The sequence below is a fragment of the Cheilinus undulatus genome, linkage group 12 (assembly GCF_018320785.1).
Source record: "Cheilinus undulatus linkage group 12, ASM1832078v1, whole genome shotgun sequence".
Classification (NCBI taxonomy): Eukaryota; Metazoa; Chordata; class Actinopteri; order Labriformes; family Labridae; genus Cheilinus; species Cheilinus undulatus.
Genome location: NC_054876.1, coordinates 13,152,069 through 13,173,042, shown reverse-complemented (window position 1 = coordinate 13,173,042; position 20,974 = coordinate 13,152,069). Strand labels below are relative to the sequence as shown.

General features: G+C 38.0%; 1 protein-coding gene across 1 annotated transcript in view; it reads right to left on the bottom strand.

Annotated features, from left to right (window-relative positions):
* The window catches only part of fgf11b (fibroblast growth factor 11b), an 81,411-nt gene that overhangs the window by 8,028 nt on the left and 52,409 nt on the right, over positions 1-20,974 (bottom strand). Inside the window, exons 2-3 of the mRNA XM_041801626.1 lie at positions 18,686-18,796; positions 17,473-17,576 (exon numbers count right to left, since the gene is read on the bottom strand). Coding sequence (XP_041657560.1) covers positions 17,473-17,576; positions 18,686-18,796 — 215 coding nt within the window. The remainder of the gene's footprint in view (positions 1-17,472; positions 17,577-18,685; positions 18,797-20,974) is intronic.

Below are 20,974 nucleotides of genomic sequence, written 5' to 3'. Positions count from 1 at the left end.
CTTCAGTATAACAATTCATAATGAATTTCCAATAAGTCAAAATAATCACAGTTTTTCTTTCAAAATTGTTCAACCTTAGTTTAACTGACCAAATATGCTCATTATAATATAAAACAACTTATTGCTCGTTTGATGAGAAACTCAAAAGATGAGGAACTAAAAAAATGAATTGCATATTAAATGACAACTTCTTTATTGGGAAAACAAAAATGTCAATGTCACAATTAGATTATTTTCCCAAACTGTTCTGTCCTAGTCTTTATTGTGACTTAAAGCCAGGATAGCACAAGCTGCTGTGGTTGTCAAAATTTTCAGTACCAAATGTTTTAAAACCAGTACATTCACCTAAATAAATGAAATAAAAAACAAAAAACAAAACAAGAACTTGATCCCTTCAGGCATATTATGTTTCAGAAAGGCTGCTGTAGGTGAGAGTGCACTGTAAATTGCTCAAAAAACACATAGGCATAATTGCAGTTTTTCCCCTCAATTTTGCAATTACTCATTTAGTTAGTTATCTGATATTGTTTTCAACAAATACAAACATTAAATCATTCTATATCACAACCAACAGAATTTTAGATTGATTAAACTTGGGTTAATCATTTTTGAAATAATATCTTAACTGCAAATTATTTTGACTCATTGCAAAAGTGATATGAATTGTTGTGTTAAGGGGAGTGATCATTTTTATGTCATTCTTACTTTTAATAAGAAACACATGTACAAAAACAAAGACAGTATAGTTATTTGGAAGATTTTTCAAACAACAACATTAAAACTTATTTGTTATGTGCAGAGCATTACATCTGCTGCTGCTGCTGCTACAAAAACACACAAACTGGTATTTTAACACACTTTTTGCCAAAAGGACAAAGTGAAAACAGAATTTTAGACGTTTTTGCAAACTTACTAACCTAAATTTGATTTATTGCCAAGCCTTAGTTTGCATACAATTTTGAGAATTTCAAAAAATTGAATTCCCCATTATGTAGTGTCTGTGATTTTTTGTCTTGTTGTCAAAACAAGTGATATTATAAAATGTTTACTATTATCTTATCTAGTAAATATTTGTTACAACCCAACTTGCTTAAGGTAAAAAAAAAAGACAACATACTTGGAGATAGTCTATTTTTCTAAGTTGAATGAATGTACAAATTAACAGACTTATCTAAAGAGAAAATAGTCCAAATAAAGGACAGTTTATTCAATATTTTCTGGGATTAAATTATGTAAACTATTATGCTGAGTGTAGCTAACATTACAGGACTATTCCTGGCTCAAATTGAGGCAGAGGTGGTACTATTATGATCATGATCACTCTGATCCTAGTAGTGTCATTGGGAATGATCTTATTGCATTATTTATCGATATGAAGTTTAAAGTTTACCTTAATTTTATTGATGTAGCCATTTTCCCCATGCAAACAACCTAAACTTTAAACAAATGAAGAAGTTTGGCAACAGTCATCTAAGATATGTGCTCCATTACCCTGTTCATAAGAAGTAAGATTATTTTTACAGCATTACATTATATTACACACTAATATGACAGCATTCTGAGACTTATTTTGGGGTTAGATCACCAACAACTTTAATCTGCTCACCTTCACTTCTTTTACCCACATACACACATGAGCGCGCACAAACAAACACACACACAGCTCATCAGTGCCGCCTCTCCTCCTCCCCCCTCTCTATACCTGTCTGTGTGATCTTTGAGCAGAGAGAGCAAAGGGAGATTATGGATGAGTTTATCAATCATGGAAGGTGATCCTCAGTCAGCAGCTATTTCCTACCAGGATAGAGCGAGCACCAAGACCACAAACATACTTTGTCACATAGTCACGTCAGCTCACGCCTGCCCCAAATGTTTGTGAGGAGAGGGAGAGAAAGCGAGCCGGTGCTGTAATGATCCAGACTTACGTCACTCACATATTGCCATTTTCTCAACCTTGCAAATGTTTGTATGCCAAAATCCTGTCAAATAATTATATGCAGGATTTTCCTGCATTATGAGAGTGAGTCTTGCAGGAATTGCTAATGTTGTGTGCCATTCTCGCAATACCGCACTGGAATTCAGGCCGGTGATATCTCAAAAATGACATATCTTTTCTTCAAACTTGGCATAAATGCTCATTTTAACTCAAGGATGAACTGATTTGATTTTGGGGTCATGGGTCAAAGCTCAAGGTCTTTGGGCCTTAATTTCATCCCTTGCTTTTCAGGTCATTCCTGTTTATACAGTATCTTTAGAGATCTTTGAAAGATTTTATTCAAACTTTGCACAAATAACTGGTGAAACCTACAAATCACAGCACCACAGAAAACGCCACAGCCCGTTTTGTTACTTAAGCACTTTGTAAACCATTGTTTTAAAAACTGCTATTCAAATAAAGTTATTATTACCCACATCGTTCTTTCATTGTGTGGTAATTGAATACCTCGCTGAGGCATTTAACTGCCAGGCAGTAGTTTTAGTTTTCATGAGTTTCTAGATCAAAAATCAGCAAGACATGCTGCTCCTAGTAGATGCTATCTGTATGCTGTACTTGTTTACACCTGACCTCAACAGCCAAAGGTGAAGGCCTATTAGCCAGGTTTTTAGGGCCAACATCTAGAAATACCTTTAAAATATGTTTTAGCACCTAAAAATTCTGGGGCTGATGGCATGCCAGAGTGTGAAGTTTAATAATATGGTTGACTAAAAGTACATATTCTTACTTTAAATAGCAGAAAAGCGGTAACAAGTCTCGGCTCAATGTCCAACAGGGAAAAGTGGATAATCTAGTAGTAAAAGGATAGTCCAAGCTAGGAGCTTCAAACATTGAGCTGACAAATTTGATTCAATCCATTATTCTTAGACTAGTATAGCCAGTCTTGACTGATGTAAATATGTTGCTGTAATATTCCCCTCCTCATCCTAAGTTCACCTTTTGACCTTCAGCTGACTACAGAAACCACCCAGAGTATGCCGACCGAAGCTAACACTCAAACCACAAGATTTACCTGTGTCAGATGAAAAATGGTTCAGAATTCATCGAGAGTAGCTCATTTTTAAGAGTGATGGCGGAAAATTTCCATCTAAATGGTGGCTGCTCAGACTAGAAATTAAATAAAAACCTCTTTCCTCAACCGTGACTTATTGGGAGGACTTGGGTTGCTTCCCTTCCATGTGTCTCAAGCCAAAAATGAATTTCAATGAAAGCAGACGAGAAAGGTAATATGTAGCATCCGTGCTGAGAATCCCCAAGATGGCAGGAACCTTTTTATGATGCAGAGCAGCACCCCGACCCAACAAACCCCCACCCCCCTACTCCCCACCTACACACACACCACCTCCCTGCTTCCTCTTCCCTCGTGTCCGATTACATCGATTCCACCTGCTTCAGGAAGCTTAACTCTCCGTGCCACCATACACTGGTATTACACTTACACCAAATAAGGACAGTGAAGTACTAATAATACACACTCGCAGGGCAGGGTTCTTTAAATCTCTCTGCTGGATTTCCTCTGCATATAATTAGGAAATAAGCAGAAGAATGGCTGTTATGACTATAAATAACATTGACTCCATGAATAACATTAAATATCTTGTTTACTTTGGTGTCATCATGCATGCACAAGCATGAAATGAGAACTTGTGCCCCTAATGTAGCTCCTGCTCCTGGAATTCAAAACATCTTTGACATGCAATTATTTGCAGTCCCCTATTTAGACAGCAGGGGTCACAGTGTCATAGTGGCTTCCCTGCATCTATTGACTGTCCCATCAGCTCCCAGTGTAACCTATGGGAAGCTGGGAAATCTGCCCAGCTGCTGCAATCCCACCACATTTCCACAGCACTGCATTAATGCTGCAGCAGCCCACGCACATGACAACATTAAATCTAAATCTCATTCACAGCAATGCTTTGTTACATCCTCACATGCTCTTAATCTCAGTGTGTCTCTCTATGTGTGTGCAAAACAGAACGCCACCAGCAAAGCATGCTGCTGATGCTGCTGTGTATCCAGATGTAGATGCACTATGACACGCCAAGTTACATAAGTCAATGGGGCAGAGACGTGCGTATTATTGGGGCTTTCCAGAGAATGAGACTGGCAGTTAATACTGTCTAGCAGATCACATGTATGGTCTGTCTCTAATGCTTTATGATAGCCCAGGGAGGCATGATGCTGGCATGACAACAAGTAGATTATAACGGGCAGGGGCGCATGCCTCTGCAGTGTTGACTGACAGCTGGAAGTACCCCTGTCATTATAATGTCGCTGTTGACTTTCCCTCTTTGACCCACAGTGACAGAGGTGACTGCCTGAATCCCAGTGCTTTTAATTTTCAAGGTAAGAGAGGACACAGGAAGTTGTGGTTCATTGTGAATCATCATCATCATCATGAGACTACATTCTTTTATATCCCCAAGAAAATTTTGGAAATAGAGGACAGGTACAAGGTGTATCATGAGCCAATCAGTAAGAATAAGGTTTTGCTTTCCCCTAAGTGCATAATTGGCTGCCCGGCAAAGTGTCCGTCTTTATCATTACATTTCTGCACTTCATCTCTTTTCTCTTCCTCTGGCCAATTATTCTCTAAGCTGCTTTTTCTAATGTCCACATTTTATCCCGTCCTCCGATAAAAAAGCGATGTTATCTCCTTGCCCACGTTGTCCTGCATCCCAATGCAACTCTCCCATGAAAGGAAAAGAAAGGACATAGCCTTCTTTGTCAATAGGTCTCTTTCTCTTCTTTTATCCCTCTCCCATGCCCCTCTGTCAGTCTTTCTCTTTCTCTCTATCAAAAGCAGTATCAGAAGCATGCATGAATCACAAACATTAGCATTTGTTTTTCAGTTGTCCTTCAAGGAATTCTTTAATAAATTAAAGGCATATGTAAACTGTGTGCAGTCTCAGGAGAGAGCTGTAAACTGTTTGAAAAATGTGATGAAAGCTTTGATTGATTCAAAAAGGTTGCCCTAGATTTCATTGTGAGAAATTCCTCAGGGTTGGATTTTGAGCTATGGTGATGCCTGCAACCAAATGGTAACAATGTAAGAGCTTACAAAACATGAATCAGAAATAGGGATGTGCAGATGCAGTAGTTTAACATTTGTACCGGCTGATATTAGACCTGTGCACAAACATCAATCATGGGCTAAATAGTGGGGAATGCACAGATATCAGTTACCAATGTTTATCTGACATGCATAATCAGTTTTTAGTCCTGGTATCTGGTTTATCTTGCTGAGAGATTTTTGACTGGGCAGAAGAAATGACCAGATAAACTCCAGTTTTTCATGTTTTTTTTCATGGTTCTCATGTGAGAGATTATGAGGAATACTGAGTCTTACACCAAAAGATCTAATGGAAAAAACAAAACATTAGCATCAGTCAACATTGGCTCTTATTTCACAACATGTGCATCCCTTATTAGATACAAACTATCCTTATATGGCATACATTTTTTTGGGCTGATTTAATGTATTTAGGGTTGGGGGATTTTCTGTGCACATATAACAAAGCACACGTTGTTTAGATGAATAAGTAATGAAGTTATTCCATAATCTGTTACGCAGAGTTTGCTTTAACTGTTTACAGTTCACTCTGCATTGTTTGCAGCTCATACCCTAACATAATTTCAGGGCAGAGGATGGACCATGCTTGTCAACAACGTATGAAATGTTTCCCTTCATAAACTGTTAAGAATCTGTTTAAAAGATCCTGTACTGATTTTGATCAATAGGGTTATTCTCAACAAACTGTTGTCAAAATACTTTGATTTCTAGAAGGTCCAGAGGCTTATAATCTTGAAATTCTCATCTGATATCAACTAGATTTATTTTAGAGCATATGAGATTTAGAAGTGATCAGGTGGTGAATGATGTATCCCTTTGCAGCCCTAGGATGACAGAAATGCTCAGTTCACAATGTTTTGAACGCCAGAGATATTTTGCTATTGACTATGCATGTGCATCATAGCTGCTAAGGGTCCCATGTGTTTATTCGAGGTGTCAGCTGTGCACGTCCTCAAAACTTAATGTGACGTGGGTTTGAAATAAAGTAAACACATGACTTGCATTGAGGAGTGTAGAGAGAGGTGTGCCGGGACAAAGTCAGCACTGCAGCAGGAATAACAATGAAAGAAAAACTGATTTAAGTGCACAATAATCCACATCCTAGTTAAATAATGGCCCAAATTCCCAAAAGCGCAAGGACTTTTTTGTAGTAGTTTAAATATTTTGATGACTTTTTGTCACAGAATGATTACTTCTTCACTTTTTGGTCTCAAAGAAACTGGAGAAGAAGTGTGTGCAACAAGACAAAACAAAGCCCTTAGTCATCAATATTTACTGTTTAATGCATACAAATCTTTCATTTTAAATTCCTAATTAGATTTTTTATTGTTGTCTTTATAGTCCTGTAACTTTTTAAAAATTCAAGTGACATTGCTGAGCACACATATTGTTAAAGCCCATGTCCTAAAAATAGGATGATTAGAGCTTGACTGTGCACCACAGGGTTGGTGTTTTACACGCTTTTTCAGACAAAAAGTCCAGAGAAGACACACTAGTTAAAAAAACAGCTTAGGGCTCAAAGGATTAAACTACCACACATGAAGGTGGGTAAATAAAAATTAGGGATGCATGATATCGCATTCAGCAGACAGTGGCTTAAAAAGTTAAAAATTGGTAACGGCAGATATGACAATTTCTGCCAATATTTACAGCATATATATAACAGCTGTACATTTCAGCTGTACATACAGTGCTTAACAAATTTATTAGACCACCACCCAAAGTAAGGTTTATGCCACAGCTGCCCTAAATTAACAGCATTGGTAATTACCAAAAATATTTTTAATGTTTCTGCAATGGTTAATACACCAATATGTAGAAGCTCTTTAACCAAAATGATATTTTTAATGCTAAAATATAATTATTATTGTTATCCATGAATTTTCAAATGTACTGATTTACAAAAAAACCCTGAAAAAATAGTAAAGTACATTAATATTTCTTGATAAATATGTCAAATTATAGTTATTTACTTGCATTCCTGAACAGAAAAATGAGTATTAGTGGTTGAATGTTATGCTTGATTAATTTCTGACTTCTCAGAGAAGCCCAGTGAGCCGGCTCAAATTTTGGTATAAAAAGGTAAATTCAGTTTGAAATCCCTCATTCCTGTTCAAAATGATAAAACATGGAGAGCTCACTGAAAATGAAAGAGTCTGCATTAAAGCACATCATGATGCTGGATGGTCTCTGAGACAAATATGACAGGTGGTCTAATACATTTGTTAAGCACTGTATATACATTTCATAAATCAAAAAAAGGTCTGAAGACTAATCTGGGATTAAATTCTGTAAAGACCAGTTTTCAAAGTAGTTATGCAAACAGTGGCTCACTTTAGCTTAGTTAGCTATAGCTACAGCTAACATAGATGTGCTGACAACGTATTTTAAATATGACCAGGTAAGCCAGTGTTGTTTCATTAATTAACTAAAACAATGTTACTTATTACCCATTTAACTCCCATTGCTTTGTTAGTTTTAAATTAGGGATGCAAGGTATTGGATCTTTGCTGATGTCCCATATGCCGATATTTACAGATTCATTTAAGCTTATACCGATATTTAAATATGTTTTACATAACTAAAAATTCAGTCCTTTGAACACATTAAAGGTCCAAGGATGAAAAAAGAAACCCTGTTTTTTAAGACACACTTAAAAGTTTCAAGAATGAGGATGAATAAAGAAAAAAGATCTCAACTTACATAGGTCTGTTGGTCCAGCCTGAAACTCCACTAATTTATTAGTATACACACGTGGACAAAATTGTTGGTACCCCTCTGTTAATGAAAGAAAAACCTACAATGGTCACAGAAATAACCAGAATCTGACAAAAGTGATAATAGATAAAAATTCTATGAAAATTAACCAGTGAAAATCAGACATTGCTTTTGAATTGTGGTTCAACAGAATTATTTTAAAAAACAAACTCATGAAACAGGCCTGGACAAAAAATGATGATACCCTTAACTTAATGTTTTGTTGCACAACCTTTTGAGGCAATCACTGCAATCAAACGATTTCTGTAACTTTCAGTGAGACTTCTGCACCTCTCAGCAGGTATTTTGGCCCACTCCTTATGAGCAAACTGCTCCAGTTGTCTCAGGTTTGAAGGATGCCTTCTCCAGACGCCATGTTTCAGCTCCTTCCACAGATGTTCAATAGGATTTAGATCAGGGCTCATAGAAGGCCACTTCAGAATAGTCCAATGTTTTGCTCTTAGCCATTCTTGGGTGTTTTTAGCTGTGTGTTTTGGGTCATTATCCTGTTGCAAGACCCATGACCTGTGACTTAGACCAAGCTTTCTGACACTGGGCAGCACATTTCTCTCTAGAATACCTTGATAGTCTTGAGATTTCATTGTACCCTGCACAGATTCAAGACACCCTGTGCCAGATGCAGCAAAGCAGCCCCAGAACATAACAGAGCCTCCTACATGTTTCACAGTAGGGACAGTGTTCTTTTCTTGGTATGCTTCATTTTTATGTCTGTGAACATAGAGCTGATGTGCCTTGCCAAAAAGTTCCAGTTTTGTCTCGTCTGTCCATAGGACATTCTCCCAGAAGCTTTGTGGCTTGTCAACATGCAGTTTGGCAAATTCCAGTGTTGCTTTTTTATGATTCATTTTCAACAGTGGTGTCCTCCTTGGTGAAGTCCACTTTGGCTCAAACAACGGCGGATGGTGCGATCTGACACTGATGTACCTTGACCTTCTAGTTCACCTTTAATGTCTTTGGAGGTTGTTCTGGGCTCTTTTGTTCCCATTTGTATTATCCGTCTCTTTGATTTGTCATCAATTTTCCTCTTGCGGCCACATCCAGGGAGGTTGCTACAGTCCCGTGGATTTTAAATTTCTGAATAATATGTGCAACTGTAGTCACAGGAACATCAAGCTGCTTGGAGATGGTCTTATAGCCTTTACCTTTAACATGCTTGTCTATAATTTTCTTTCTAATCTCCTGAGACAACTCTCTCCTTTGCTTCCTCTGGTTCATGTTTAGCGTGGTACACACCATGTCACCAAAGAGCACAGCGACTACTTGTCACCCTTTAAATAGGCCAACTGACTGATTACAAGTTTGTAGACACCTGTGATGCTAATTAGAGGACACACCTTGGTTGAACATGTCCCTATGGTCACATTATTTTCAATCTTTTCTAGGGGTACAATCACTTTTGTCCAGGCCTGTTTCATGAGTTTGTTTTTTAAAATAATTCTGTTGAACTACAGTTCAAAAGCAATGTCTGATTTTCATTGGTTGATTTTCATTGAATTTTTATTTATTATTACTTTTGTCAGATTCAAGTTATATCTGTGACCATTGTGGGTTTTTCTTTCATTAACAGAGGGGTACCAACAATTTTGTTCACGTGTGTATATGGCCAAATTTTACAGTCAATATATGCTGATATTCATGGTCAAAATATCAGATCTAAATATCGGCAGGGATCTTGGTATCTGCCAATACCGATATCTGGCCGTGCATGCTTACTTTAAATATTTACTATGTTGCTACATAGCAACATTATCTGCGTATCTACTGTAGCTTTATTAGCTTTAGCCTTTTAGCTGCTATACACACCATAGCTCCATACGCTTGCACGTACTTCTGCCAAGGTCATTACTATTACAGCAAAGAGAACCAAGAAGAGAAATAGAAAAAAAGAATGAATATCACATATCAATTTTATTCTACTTTATTTTAAGAAATTCTAGTCACTTGTAGGACATTCTGACATCCATCAATTTTGCACCTTAAAGTCTGACACAGATTGAAACAAATATAGTACCTGGATGTAGAAAATTTAAAAATCCCACTAATCCAGCATGATGGCAGCAAATATTCTGAGTAAGTTTCAAAGCCCATGTAAAAATGTAGACTGGCTCAAAAGTGTTCCTGTTCAACTCGCCTGTCAACAACATCCTCATGTCAGCCTCTGCTTCTCTCTCTTACTTGCTCTCTCTGCATCTACGAGGAGTTTTCCAGAGCACATAGATTATAAAATGGGGCACGAATGAGCCAGACTCTATTTTTAAAACAGGATCAGCCATTTTCTGTTGTCACCTACAGGTAGCAGGGCTGAGATTTATGTTTAAAACACAGCAGCAGTGGACCTTCTCTGCTTGTTACAGTGCCTGGCCTCACAAACTGACCACTAAATATGTTTGTAGGGGGGGTGAAAGAGGGATTCCAAGAAAAACTTGAAGTAATTCAGAGGATATCAAAACCACAGCTAGCGGGAAAAGAGGCAGTATATGCATGAAGATGCAAAAATAGCTTTAAGGAGGCAACTTGTCAGTCTGTCAGTCATGTCAGCTCTTGTGAGAGTGACAGTGATGGACCTTTTTTTATCATAAATGAAAGCATTCTTCGTTGTTTTCATGCACACTCCATGCATGCTTTCGATGTAAAAACAACACAACAAAGATATGAATAATATGCCATATTAAGCTGTCTGCATCCCTCCTATACAAGCAAATGACTACATGACATACAAGGTAGAGGGTCATAAAATCAAACATGCATAATTACACAGGACAACAGCTCTGTTTTGCAGCACCTATCGCAATTCATACTGTAACTGTAGGTGTGTATATGTGTATGTGAGAGAGGAAACACTCTGAAAGAGGTCAGTGTGAGATGCACTGTAGCTATTGACTGGTGCTGAGGAAATCCCTTCTTCTCTCTGTTCACAGAGGCAGGGTGCCGAAGTCTGCTGCATGCTAATCAGGAGCTCAGAAGATAATAGGAGAAGGCGTATGTGCCATAAGTTAGGATTTAACTCTCACATGTACAGATGATGCATTCTCCTTTACATCTCATATGCATAAAATCGCTCTCGCATTCAGTGCTTTTGCATATGTTGTTGCACATATTATGTTAGAAGTGGCACAGCGATTTCTACTAAAGAGAATAACATGCAGTATATTTTCAGAGGACTGCCACATTAGTCATTCTTTTTAGATCAGTGTCCAGTTTAAAACACGGACATCCTGTCGTTTCATCTTTATCATATAGAACACACATTTCTCTGTTCATACACTATTCTTTATATCTGTATGTTTGAGTTTTGTGGGTAAAGAGGTAGCAACAACAGTACATAAAGACAGCAAAAGCTTGAAAATATATACTGTTTCCAAAATTTCCTACTTACAGTACCACCCTTATATACAGTAGCTTTATCATTATGTCTCTGATCTCTCACAAAAAAAAACTGAATAGTAAGCACATTAATGTTTTTAATAGTCAAGTATTCATGTGAAAGCGATGCATTATTTACCAAAAAGGAAGGGCCAGATATTTAGATGTAGCAAGGACATAATGACAGCTAATGATGATACACTGGAAGATGTTTTGAGACAAATCCAAGTAATTAGAGGCATTCTGGTCTCAAGAGTGGTTTGGTTTCACAGTATTTTATGTTGTATGAAGATATACTGCCTTAACAGCCTTTTCACTGTTATTGACTGCAACACATGCATTTAACTATATCAGTATTGAGCTCAAACTCTTATACAGATCAGTATACACCCCTGTCCAAAAGTATTGGAACAGTGATGCCAATTCCTTTATTTTTGCTGTGGAATGAAAACATCAAAAGATGAGTATGAGACAAGAGATCAGCATTCCAGGTATTTACATCTGGATTTGATTGACAGCTTAGGAGATAGTATTCAATTGTAACAGAACACCATTTTTTTTGGGTGAGCAAAAAGTATTGAAACAGATAGACTTACAATGGATTAAAGTGAGTAAAACTCAATATTTAGTTTCAAATCCTTTGTTTGCCATAGCTGCATCAGGCCTGTGACCCACTGACATCACCAAGCTTTTGCATTCTTCTTTATGATGCTTTTCCAGGCTTTCACCGCAGTCTCTTTCAGTTGTTGTTTGTTTTGGGGGGTTACTTCCTCCTGTCTCCCTTTAACCCACTATAGGGTTTAAGTCTGGAGATTGACTCGGCCAGTCTAAAACCTTTCACTTCTCGCCCCCGATGAACTCCTTTGTTGTTTTGGCAGTGTGCTTTGGGTTATTATCTTGCTGCATGATGAAGGCTGTCCCTGTTAATTTGATTGCATTTTTCTTCAAACTGAAAGACAAAATGTCTGTAGAGTTCTGAGTTCATTTTGCTCCTGCCATCATGTGTTACATCGTCAATGAGCCTGTCCCGGAAGAAAACATGCAAGCCTAAGTCATGACATCACCTCTACTGTTTCACAGATGAGCTTGTATGTTTGGGATCATGAGCAGATCCTTTCTTTCTCCAAACTTTACCCTTTCCCTTTCCATCACTTTGGTAAGGATTCATCTTTGTCTCATCAGTCCATCAACTTTGTCCCAGGTTTGAGGCTCATCTTTGTACTTTTTGGCAAATTCCAGCCTGGCCTTCTTGTTCTTCTTGCTAATTAGTGGTTAGCATTTTCTGGTGTAGCCTCTGTACTTTTGTTCATGAAGTCTTCTGTGAACAGTAGATGGTGATACCTTCACTCCTGTCCTCTGGAGGTTGTTGCTGATGTCACTAACAGTTGTTTTAGGGTCTTTCTTTACAGCTCTCACAATGTTTTGGTCATCAACTGATGCTGTTTTCTTGGTCTACCCGTTCGACTTCTGTTACTGAGTACACCAGTGGTTTCCTTCTTCTTCACGACATTCCTAATAGTTGCACTGGCTATGACCAATGATTGTGCAGTGGCTCTGATTGGTTTCCCATCTTCTCTCAGCTTCACAGTTGCATTTTTTTTGCCCATAGACAGCTCTCTGGTTTTCATGTTGGTTTGACCTCCAACTATTAATGCAGTCTGCACAGGCAAAACCTAAATCTGAAACTGAGCATAGACATTCAGCACCATTTATTGTTTGAGTTATCAATATAATAGGACACACCGGGGCAATAAAACACACCTGTCAGTCTCATGATCCGATACTTTTGCTCACATACAAAATGGGTTCAAACAAAAGATGGTATCTTCTGAGTTGTGTATCAGATCCAGATGTAAACACCTGGAAATAGAAGCTGAAATATTGACCTCTTGTCTCACATTCATCTTTTGATGTCAAAGCCAAATATTTTCAGTCTACAGCAAAAATAAAGGAATTGGCCCCGCTGTTCCAATACTTTTGGAGGGGAGTGGAGGTAAAATGCATCCACAGAAATATTTTAAAAAGGCAAATTTCCTTGTTAAATCATTCAGATGTACTTTATCTATATTAAAGTGCTCTGACTCTGATCCCATCTCAGCTGAATGGAACTGGTTACATTCCAGCTAAAATAAAGAATAGATTTTGAAGTTTTCATCATTAAATTGCTGAATGTTGTTCACATTTAAATGGCACACCTTTTCAAGGAAAAGAACAAAGACCTTTGTGTCTCAGTGAAGTGCCACAATGTTCATATTTAAATGCAGGTTTTTAATCAAAAGGCCCCTGATAACCTTTAAAGTATGAAAATAACTTTGAAAAATTTGTGTTTAAACACACTGACATGCTTTTCATGCATTCTAATTAGTTTCCATGTACCAATTTGTACCTTTCCTGTTCTATTGTACCATCATGATGCAGTCTTCTGTCCTCTTTTTTTCTATTTTGATTATATTTTTTTACATTTACACAGGTGTGGGCTTATTGTGTTTCTGCACAGTTTTAGCCCTTTATAAGTTTTGTTATTCATGTATAGTTTCATATCATTATGAGATATCAACGAGATTAAATCTGTGACACATGGTCATGCAGTAAATACGTGACCTTATTTTGGTTGGGATAGAGTTTTGACAGACATGGGGTAGCTTTATAACAAGAGAGAAGCAACATTACATTATTTTAACACAGTAGGGCCTCAGTAATATGAACAAATAAAAAAAAACATTTAACCTATTTATTTTGTGCCTGCTTTGTAAATTATTCAGATATAATTGTTAATCTCAGATCTTCTCTCTTTTTTGCTGCAATTCCAATGACTCATTTTATTAGACAATCTGAATCTCACTCGTTGCAATGCCAGTCAACAAAACGTCATTGTCTGTACATCAGCATACATGTATTCAAAAGAACAAAAAGGAACAAAATAAGTCTCTGTTTAGATAATTAATTTGACAGAAGTGCAAAAATACTGGACCAAACAAAAATTAGGACAACAACCAGACAAAAAAAAAAGAATGTCTACTTTGACGTGCAATGTGCAAACAGTTGCTGCATTTGAGAGGCACGGATTCTCTGTCAGCAGACTCTGCCCCTGATCTTTACTTCTCATCTTTCCAAAACTCATTTGAATACTCATGGAGGTCTTCTTCACAGGCTGTCAACCCGACTCTTCACTTTGCACCTCTCTGCGTCTCACTTTTCCCTTTCAAACATTCACGCACACTTCAACATCCACAATCAAAATCAAATCAAAAAAGAGTCCTCTCCCACATCATTTTCTGGAAGTCTCCTGAAATAATGAATGACTGTATGCTTAAACAACAGAACAGGAAATCTCCCTTACCTTAGTGGCAACACCTGTCCGGGTCAAATTGACCATTACAAGCTTTTAGTATTCAATACCCTGAATATTTATCTTTTTCATTCCTTATGCAGATTATCATCTTATAAAAACTTTAGTTTCAGATTTATATAAGGCATTATATTGGACAGTTTTTATCTTCTTTAAGTCCTAGAAATGGTGCATCTCATGCTTTTCCTGATCACTCAAAGTGGCGTTAACTTGCAGGGCATTATCAATCCTCTGGACAACTTTTACTTTACTTTTGTTTGAGTAAACTACACTAAGTAGTCTGAGGAGTAACAAGTTGCATCTCATTGGCCCATTTTAGGTTTTAATTCATTGAGAGATAATAACTATTTTATTTAATACATTTTTTTTAATGTGCACTAGGGCAGGGGTTGGCAAGCTCTTCTGTTAAAAGAGCCATTTATGCCCATACCCCCTTCCAGAAAATCTTTGAAGAGCTGCAAAACACATTTGAACCTTACAATAAAGTGATGCAGTCAATTATGTATTTTCCTGCCATCATAACCAATTGAGCAAAGGTGTGTGCCATCCGTTGATATGTTTTATCACACTGATAACTCTCCAAACTATCTTATTCTTACTTGGCATTTCAATCATAACTTTTGTTAATGCATTTATGAATTTAGCACTACAATAGAAACAACTGTGCACATTTGTTATTATTTCAGAGTTTGTTTATTTTTATCCTTGATAGTACATAATACTGATCTCATCATTACCATTTTTTATTCACCCATACACACTAGAGTTGTTAGACTTACTGTCAGACAGAGTTAAGGCAGGATATTGTAGTAGCCTACTGTTCACTAATAGATGAAACCTTCTCTTCTTCATCTAAACTCTCTATCACACGCTGCTGTCAGTCTCTCTATGTCGCATACAGGAATGCAGAAGGAAAGTCGGTTTTGGCCTGTTAAGTAAACAACAGCATCCATGATCATTGGGTCACAGACTGCATTAATAATACAATCTGAAGGACACACCGGAGCAATCAGTATAATTACTCAAAATATCCATGAGGGAGTAGAACGAGCCTTTTACAGCCTTTCTCCTTTACTCTCTTTTAGTGACAGATGTGAAGTCAGCACCATGGACAGCACCACTTTAACACACATGCCATTTTAGGCACAAACATCAATAATCTCATCTATTACAACACAAACGCCCACTCATACACTGTACCTAACATTCATTACATGACAAAATATTTAAATCATCATCAAATTCATCAATCTTCTAAAAAATAATGAAGACTTCACAGCATCAGAGTGGAGAATAACAAAACGTGAGCTTAACTGGTTATTTGGCTCAAACAGCTCACTATTGATCCCTTTGGCTTCCTTTCTCTTTCTTCACCTGACTGATGCTGTTAATTCTGTACCTGTCTTAGTTTTTCATGCTGTTTTTCTCTGTTGACATTACTTTAGTCTGACGGATGCATTGGTTTGATATTAAACTTATCAAGTTAATTGTCTTTTTCACATTTTCTCCGTCCCTCTTGCTGTGCTAAACCAGATTCCAGATATTAAAACTTAACTTGAGTGCTGCACCGTAGACGGTCGACATGACACACATTTAAGTTGATTAAAAATATATATGAAGTTAAAGGTGAATTTAAAAAGTGGTATATTTTACGGATAAAAAATAATAAACTGTTTCAATACAGCATAAGATTTTTTTTCATGTTAAAAATGAAAGTTTCCTTTATTCAATTTTCTTGCACAGCTGCAGAGAGCCACTTAGGAGGGGCAAAAGAGCCGCATGTGACCCTGAGAAGCGGGTTGCCGACCTCTTAACTAGGGGGACTGTTTTTGGAAGCTAGAACGTACTCAAAATAATTTTTTCATAGGCAAGAAACAGACTGAAATGAAGACTTAAATGCCCCTGTGTGGCCTATGAAAACAAGCAACACCATCAAGGTACATTTTATATATTAGCCTAAAATAACACAGGTCAGGAAATGTCTCTGGAGTCTATCCTAATCCACTTGTAGGCGTGACTTAATGAAATATAGCTTGCAGAAACAACCCAAACAGTTCAGGGTGCTGAGCATGTCTCAGACACCACAAGCGTCAGACAATCAGATGAGGATAAGAAAAATACTAAAAGTATGTTTCTGTCTGCATCTATACCCAGGTGGGCTCCCCAGGTAGTCTTTGAGGGAAGCACTATTGACAGACAGTCACTTCTGTTGTTCGCTGAACATCTGCCCTGAAATGTGTTTTTACCCATGTGTTTAAGAGAGGGAGTTAAAGGGAGTCGATTCACAGATGATCCTAAATTATGTTACTTACTGTGGTGTGCTCTGTCTGACCAGTCTGTCCTATACTCTACTGTGCAAATATTTGCTGTGTGACATACAGCAGCATTGTAAAACTCATGGTTAATTCATGAATTTATGCAGGATGATATAAGAAGCAGACTTCTTAGAGGTGCATACATTGTGCATGATTCTGGCTATCCAGGCTGAAATTCAGGCCCTGCTTATGTTGAAGCAGAACTATATTGTCCTCAGTAGTTTATGCAACTTAAGACCTTGCACCACATCCAGATCCATATCATCCTGATAGCCTGTCATAAAGGAGACACTAAGCTTAAGTCTAATAGACAGAAAGCTCAGCCTTAAAATTCAAAATGACAGTTGATGATAAAGCCCTGATTAACATTCCCTCTCTTGATTTCCACGTCAGTAACGTGGACAGCTTCTCTATTGTGAAGATATCAGGAGCATTCACAAAGAGACATGAAGTATATATCCTTAACTGAACTCTTAGATTACAATCCAAAACAAGAGCTATTATATTTGGGCCCTCCCTGAAAATGGTGGAAGTGTTGCAGGCAAATATATTTTTATGGAAATGAGTTCACCTCTATGTATCTGTGGGGCATACTTACCGACGTATAGAGGTATCCATCGCTATTCATGGCCAGGTATAACCCTGTCTTTGCCCCCTGGATTGCCACAATCCGCAGTCCCACTGGAATTAAGTTGAACTGTGCTAAATTGGGGGAATAAAGTAGCAGAGATAAGACATGACAAAGAGAGGGAGAGAAAAAAAAAAAAAAGAGAAAGTCAGAGGAGATTGTGAAATCAAACTGCAACACAGTCTGCTTTTCTGTCTGCACTCTATTAGGCTGCAGTGTCACTGCAGCATGCCATATCTCTCTTTAAGCCCGAATAGTGTGACCTCGCAGGGTTTATGTCGATGTAAACACAACACCATGTCACCTTCACTATGCTTCACACTGCCTATAAAACCTGGACGATAATAGAGATGTTCTTCCCCACCAAGCAGAGCAAAAATAGTGTGAAAGAAGATACAATATCTGGGTTTATTAAAGTACTCTGTTGCTGTTGATGAAATATTCATCTCATCTAGAAATAAAGTGGGCTATTAAACAGACTTTATCGCTTCAGTCTTGAGAGGGGACAGTGTTTGAGTCTGGATTGACAAAAAGGCAAATATAGAGGGTTGATACTAGAAAGAGAGCACAGCAGAGTTTCAGGTCTGAAACCTAAATTCAGATTTTTAAAGGTCAGGATGAACATCTGTGTCATCTTAATGGTGCCAGTATGTCACCTAGAAGCGCCTGAGCGATGAGTAGAAGCCTTGATTTTTGTGATCTATAAACTTCAAGTACTCATCCTGAGAACCAAAGTCAGAAACAGTATTTGCACATTTTCAACACAGAATGTCCACGTTTGAGTAAATATTAAAGTGCTGATGTTTTACAGGTTGTTTGGTGTGATATTCTTGCCTATTTAAGGACAAAAATGAAGAAAGTTGGCAAAGAAGCTTACTTAATCTCAGTTTACCTTAAGCTCCTCAGTTGTTGACAGCAACTGTAGTTGTTCTGTTTAGCTCAGTGTGCTGAACTACATAGACTTTACCACAGTTGGAGTCTTGGCTCCCAATCAGGGAATGAGAAGTTTAATATTATATCTGTGTGGAGATGAAGTCTGCAGGTGTAGCATGCATTTAATACAGTCTGACATATATCCAGTTCCTCTAGCTCTGCTACAGATGAGGCTGTGAATAATTTGATTAAAGTTACACAACACCACCACAAGCAAATACGTGTCAGCTGTAGACAAAACCACACTCACAAAATGAGCTGCTTTCATCTCTTGTGCTGTCCATTGTGCCGTCAGGCTGCATCTGCAGGTAGTATCCATGCTGACTGTATAGCCGCGTAACAATGCCCTTCAGCTGTGGCTCTGCAAGGGAAAACAGGAAACAACATTGTTAGACAGGAGCCTCCGCCAGAGGTGAAGAGCAGACAGTTGCAGAATTACACAACCTGGAAAAGGAAAGAGTTACACAAATGTCTAACAGTTGAAGGTAGTGGCGCAGGATGTTAGATTTTTGCTGATATCAGAAATTTCCAAATAAATTTTAGCCGATACCAATATTGATACAGTCTTATAAATATATTTCAGACCTAAAGCTTCAGTCCTTAGAACATACTTTTATAAAGGATGATGGAAAATTTGAAAGGCTGTCCTTCATTTTGACAGACTGAGGATGACCCTGCATGCCAGCAAACTCACAGTCAGATGCAGATCTTTTCTATTTTGCACACATAGACCATCAAGAAGGCTGTTATGAGGAGGTGAAGGCACATTGGTCTCTGTGCTGAATCAGTGCAGAGAGGCTGCTGGAGGTGTCTGAGCACATCACAGAGCGATACAGCTGCTGTTGTTAGCATGCTTTGAACTTTGTGCAGAGTTTGAAGTGGTGAGGATGTTACACAAGCTGTAGACACATCTCATAATTGGTTCATTTTAGATAAAATATTTTTGTTTTATGAATTATTTTTCATGTGTAGGTACTGCAGAGAATGATAGGCCCAAATGCAGCTATCTCTGGGAAACAATGTTCCCCTCAATATACCTTATTACAAAAAGAGTGACCAACTCGTGCAGAACAAAAATGATGATGAGATGAGAGCTGGTGGTTATTGCTCTTTATTATTTGTAAGATTACAGCAAAGCTGAGGTCTGACTTGGTAAATGTTACTTAGTTAGCCCGAGTAAAGTTAGTTATCTTACTTTCCATTACAGTTGTTAACATATGACTTAAAAGATGATCAGCCTAAAAAAGTCAGTTATATTACTTTATCAGCACTATTATTATCAGAGCAGTTAAATAGTTCAGAGACTGTCTGCTGACATGTTTACAGACAGAGCCATTGCACATTTTCTGTTTCAGTACCATAGTTCAGTAAATTAAATGCATTGTTTGGGAGTCTAAATCTTAGACTAAAATGGACTAAAGCTGAGTGGGTGGGGCATTATGGTGATGATCAGAAATCCTGCACGCAGAGCATGCAGAGTGCATTTCTCGCTGGAGTTTTGCTTCTCCCATTGTCCCTGAATGCATCTCTCACAGCAGAGAGCTGTCTCCTCTGCCCATCACGAAAACTCCACACATGCGGCCGGGTTTTTTTATACAAGGGAGAAGCAAGGGAGAAGAAGGTAAACAGAGCAGCGTGGCGAGTTAGCGGTTAGTTAGATGCCTGACGGACACCAAGAAACAGCGCTGGATCTGCAGCATTGAGCAGTCATTCAACTTTGTAAAGGAAGAGGTTTAATTCACGCGGTATTCGTTAAAATATGCCGCAAGATGACTCTGAGATAACGGTGGCAGTAACACAGCATGCCGCTAAAGACATGAGCCCAGTGTTGTTGAAAAGCCAGGATTTAAAAATCTCATAAAGACATTTAACCCAGAATACAAGATGTGCCTGGGTCCGAACATTTTGCTGAAAACTCCCTGTCAGAGTCGTACACGTCAGAGAGGAGATGGCCCAGCAGCAGGCAAATGTGATCCACATCTCCACAACAACGGAGACTTATCTCAGCCTTACAGTTCAAAACACCGACAAAAAGTAGTTAAAATGTTCCTGCCTCCAGACAAGCTTTCCTCTCCCATGATCACACAGGAGAGTTTATTGAATAAGCTCTAAACATGCTCTTGTGTCTGAACTTGTCAGAAACTGGTCCAGTGTTCATCAGCACAGATAACAGACTAATGTAATCACAGCTGTGAGCCTGAATGGAGGACTAGACTGCAGGGTTTTGGCCTCTGGCTGCGTGCAGGATTGTTGAGTTCTGTGTGGGTTTGCTTCACCCTTAATGAGGAAAATAATCATTTTATAATCAGCATGAGTAAACATAACACAGAACACACTTCAGGACTTTCCATACACTGTAAAAGACAGAGTATTTCATGATTTATGTATTTTTGATTTATTAGTGAACGATTGAGTAAAGTCCATTTCAAAATAAAAATGCTAAATTTGACTCTATGTTGTTTTATACTTTCTGCATACAATTTTATTAAAAAACAACATAGAGTCGTCTATTTTTATCACGAAGCTAGTGTCATTTGGG